Source organism: Rhinatrema bivittatum, chromosome 5 (assembly GCF_901001135.1).
Source record: "Rhinatrema bivittatum chromosome 5, aRhiBiv1.1, whole genome shotgun sequence".
Taxonomy (NCBI): Eukaryota; Metazoa; Chordata; class Amphibia; order Gymnophiona; family Rhinatrematidae; genus Rhinatrema; species Rhinatrema bivittatum.
The window spans coordinates 6,858,510-6,862,976 of record NC_042619.1 but is presented as its reverse complement, the minus strand read 5'-3'; the positions used below and the strand labels follow the sequence as shown (position 1 = coordinate 6,862,976).

Genomic DNA, 4,467 nt, shown 5'->3' with positions numbered 1-4,467 from the left:
AGACACCACAATCAAATGGTTCAACTCCTACCTCTCAAACAGATCTTACATCGTCAAGACGAACTCATCTGAATCCTCTCAAGTGCCCCTCACTCATGGAGTCCCACAAGGTTCTTCCCTATCCTCAACCCTCTTTAACATTTACCTCATCCCACTATGCAAATACCTTTCAGAGGCAAACCTCACCTACTTCATCTATGCAGACGACATACAAATATTACTCCCCATTAACAAGTCCATTCAACTCACCATGGAAAAATGGAACAAACTCAGCTCAAATTTATCCCACTTGCTATCTCAATTATCACTATGCCTCAACCAAGCCAAAACAGAAATCATTCACATCCACGATGACCGTCCCTCTCATCCACTCAAGTGCACCCCCTCTGACCACCCAGGAAGCTCAACCAACCTGGGAGTGCCACAAATATCACTCATGCCATCCACAAGAAACCTAGGCGTAACAATCGACAGCCAACTCAACTTTAAACGACACATCTCCAATACAATCAAGGATGGATTCTTCAAACTTCAGACACTAAAAAAACTCAAACCCCTTCTCCAAGAGCATGATTTCCGAACAGTCCTTCAATCAATTATTTTCTCAAAACTTGACTACTGCAACTCCCTCCTCCTCGGCCTACCAGAAATCCACATCAAACCCCTCCAAGTTCTACAGAACGCTGCCACCAGAATCATCTCTAACAACAAAAAATCCTCCCACATCACACCCACTCTCAAAGAACTCCACTGGCTACCCATTACACAAAGAATCCAGTATAAAACCCTCACTCTCATGCACAAAAAAATAAACAACAACAATATGAACTGGCTAAACAACGGAATACATCTTTACCCCACATAAAGAACTCTCAGATCCACCAACACTGGCCTCCTAGCCGTCCCCAATCTCAAATCTGCACACCTCAACGTCACCCGCAAACGAGCCATAACAATAGCGGGTCCCACCTTATGGAACTCCCTCCCCACCTGTCTCAGAAATGAACCTTCATTGCAAGTCTTCAAAAAACACCTCAAAACATGGCTATTCTTAAAAGCCTTCCCACCTGACACGTAACCTGCCCAAATGCAACACACCACGCCCCCTACACAAACATCTCGCGTCACCATCTTCCCTCCCTTACACTACCTTCCTCCCCCTTTCAACCCTCCCTGCTATCCTTAACCATAAATTATCCTCATCAACAAGTCATTTATGTACATATGTTATATTCTATAATCAAATGTTCCATGTAATCCTGTTATTTCTGTTTTAATTCGTTATATTTATTACAATGTTATAATTTATCATATTTATTACAATGTTATAATGTAAAATAAGGCTGTTACTACCCTATTCTTTTAGTTATCTGGAAACCGATGTGATATCTCGATCGAACGTCGGTATATAAAATAAATAAATAAATAAATGTTGAGACTGCACCTGTTTGCAATTCTGGTCGCTGCATTTGAAAAAAGATAAAGTTGATATGGAAAAGGTACAGAGAAGGGCAACCAAAATGATAAAGGAGATGGAATGGCTCCTATGAGGAAAGACCAAAGAGGTCAGAGCTATTCATCTTGGAGAAGAGACAGCTGAGGGAGGATATGATAAAGATCTATAAAATCATTAGTGGAATAGAAGGAGTAAATGTGAATTGGTTATTTACTTTTTCAAAAAATATAAAGACTAGGGGTCACTCTTTTAGCCCAATATATAAAACAGACCTAGCCAGATAAATAAGTGGCACCAGTGAATATCAGGCTACAGTCAGTGGATGCCACATAGCCAGATAATTCAATTATCTGGCTGGATAATGAGGAATGGCGAATTGATAGATTGGGAAGGACTTGAGTTTGTCGGATATTCAGAGTTAGCCAGATAGCTCTGGCTAACTCTGGTTGACCAACTATAAGATAGCTGGGTATATTAGATGGCACAGCCACATTGTTGAATATTCTGGCTAAGTTAGTCACATAAGTTTATCTGGCTAACATGCCGAGTCACACAACAGCTGAATATGAACCTCCATGAAGTTAATAAGTAGTACATTTACAACAAATTGGAGAAAACTCTTTTTCACTCAACTCACAATTATGTTCTGGAATTCATTGCCAGAGAATGTGGTGAGTATAGTTAGCATAGTTGGATTTAAAAAAGGGTTTGCAGAAGTTCCTATAGGAGAAGTCCTTAAACTGTTCTTAACCAGATAGACTAGGGAAAGCCATTACTTATCTCTAGTATTGGCAGCATGGGATCTATCTACACTTTGGGATCATGCCAGATACTTGTAACCTGGATTGGCAACTGATGGAAATAGACCTTTGGGTTAGACCTCCTCAATTGCAGGTCTAAACTTAGACGCATAAGACTTACCCAACATAGTAGCAATTTATCTAGGGATATTCAACTGCATTGCCATGAAGCTGAATATCCTGTTTAGGTTAGTCAGATAAGTCTATCTGGCTAACTTATTTATTTATTTATTTTATTTAAAGCTTTTATATACCGAAGTTTGTAGATAAACAGCTATGGTTTGAATATCTATCACAAGGAGTTTTATCTTGATCTGGCTTCCCAAAGTCAACCAATTAAACAAAAGATCATTTTGTGCAAAAGAAATCAATATTTTGCAATGTGAAATTGTATCATTCTCAACCTAATATCATATGAAACCACTTATCGTGCTGCTAATTGTTCATAATAATAATATTGGTTTCTTAATTTTAGGAAATGAAGGTATTTTAACACAACATGTCAGGCCTAAACATAATCTCCAACACGAGTCTCACCATGTTCATCCTGATTGGCATTCCTGGCCTGGAAGATGCCAACTTCTGGATCGCCTTCTTACTGTGCTTTGTGTACCTCATGGCAATCTTGGGGAACTGCACCATTGTATTCATCATAAAAATGGAGTCTAGCCTCCATGAGCCCATGTACTTTTTCCTTGCCATGCTTGCAGCCCTTGACATTCTCCTGGTGAATTCAGTGATACCAAAAATGCTGGGGATCTTCTGGTTTGATGCCAGAGAAATCTCTTTCAATGCCTGCCTGGTACAGATGTTCTGCATTCACTCCATCTCAGCCATGGAGTCCACCATCCTTGTGGCTATGGCCTTTGATCGATATGTTGCCATCTGCAATCCCCTGAGACATAAATCCATTCTTACCAGCTCAATCGTAGCCAAAATAGGGCTGGTGGCTGTAATCCGAGGGGCAGCCATCATGGCCCCCTTGCCCTGCCTCATTAAAAGACTACCCTACTGCAGAGCCACTGTGCTATCCCACTCTTACTGCTTACACCAGGATGTGATGAATTTCTCCTGTGCTGATATCAGTGTCAATATCATCTATGGCCTCATTATCATTATTTCAGCAATGGGATTGGACTCTCTGTTAATTTTCTTGTCGTACTTCCTGATTCTCAGGGCAGTTCTAAGACTCAGCTGGGAGGTGCGACTGAAGGCCTTCAGCACCTGTATCTCTCACATCTGTGTGGTGCTGATCTTCTATATTCCCTTCATTGGCCTTGCCATGGTGCACAGGTTTGGGAAACGATCTTCCCCGATCATCGCTATCGTCATGGCCAATGTCTACCTTCTGGTCCCTCCTGTGCTGAACCCCATGGTGTACGGGATAAAAACCAAGCAAATTCGGCAAAGCATTATGAAGGCATTTCACAGGAATGCTACCAGACCTGAACTGTTTCACTAGCCACTGGTCTGTGAAGCGCATCAGAAATAAAGATGTTGTACTTTCATAGAGATGTAATGGGGCCAATTTTCAAAGTGTTTAGGCTCGAAACATTTTGTGTTAGGCTCCTAAATTGGCCTTTTTGAAAATTTCCTAGGACTCAGTGCCTAAGTTTCATTAGGGCCCTAAATTTAGGATCCTGAAAAGTGGAGGTTACGGGGAGTTACGGGAGTGGAGTTAGGTGGGGAAACAAAGTTAGGTGCTTAGCATGGATTTTCAGAACTAGAATCCTAAATCAAGGCACATAAATAGCAGGAACCTAAAATTAGGAGCCTAACTTTTAGGACCCTAAATTTTTGTGAATTTGCAGCTGAAAACTTAGGATTCCAATTTAGAGGCCTACATTTGGGAGCTTAGCTTTTTCTGAATATCTGTCCCAATGCTTCCTCACAATAAAAGTCATTTATTGAAAGAGAGAAGTGCTTTTTCCTTCGAGACCTGCATCAGTTCTCCGTATGCTTTGCTTCAGATTGAAATTGAGCCTTATCAGGAAGGCAAGACTTTCTTTAATGGATGTGGTAGAAGAGAAAACTGCTTTCTTCCTGTACGTAACCCCTGTGATGGCGGAACCTGGAGAGTCATCCCAGAGGCCACATCTCAATTTACGGTTTCAAGCAGTCCCTTTCAGATGGTTGAAAGGTTTCCTGAGTGGGGGTGGGATTGTAGGTGGGGGTAAAGAATACATTCAATGCCCTTGCATTACTGCTATT

The 4,467-nt window shown here is 41.2% G+C and overlaps 1 protein-coding gene across 1 annotated transcript; it reads left to right on the top strand.

The window, feature by feature from the left end:
* The first annotated feature begins 2,755 nt into the window (after positions 1-2,755).
* On the top strand, positions 2,756-3,718 carry LOC115091602 (olfactory receptor 51E1-like). The gene has a single exon (XM_029601772.1). It carries the CDS (start codon positions 2,756-2,758, stop codon positions 3,716-3,718), a length of 963 nt encoding a protein of 320 aa, XP_029457632.1.
* The last annotated feature ends 749 nt before the right edge of the window (positions 3,719-4,467 follow it).

Coding starts and splice junctions, on each gene's coding strand:
- LOC115091602 (XM_029601772.1), top strand. CDS start 2,756: ATGTCAGGCCTAAACATAATCTCCAACACGAGTCTCACCATGTTCATC.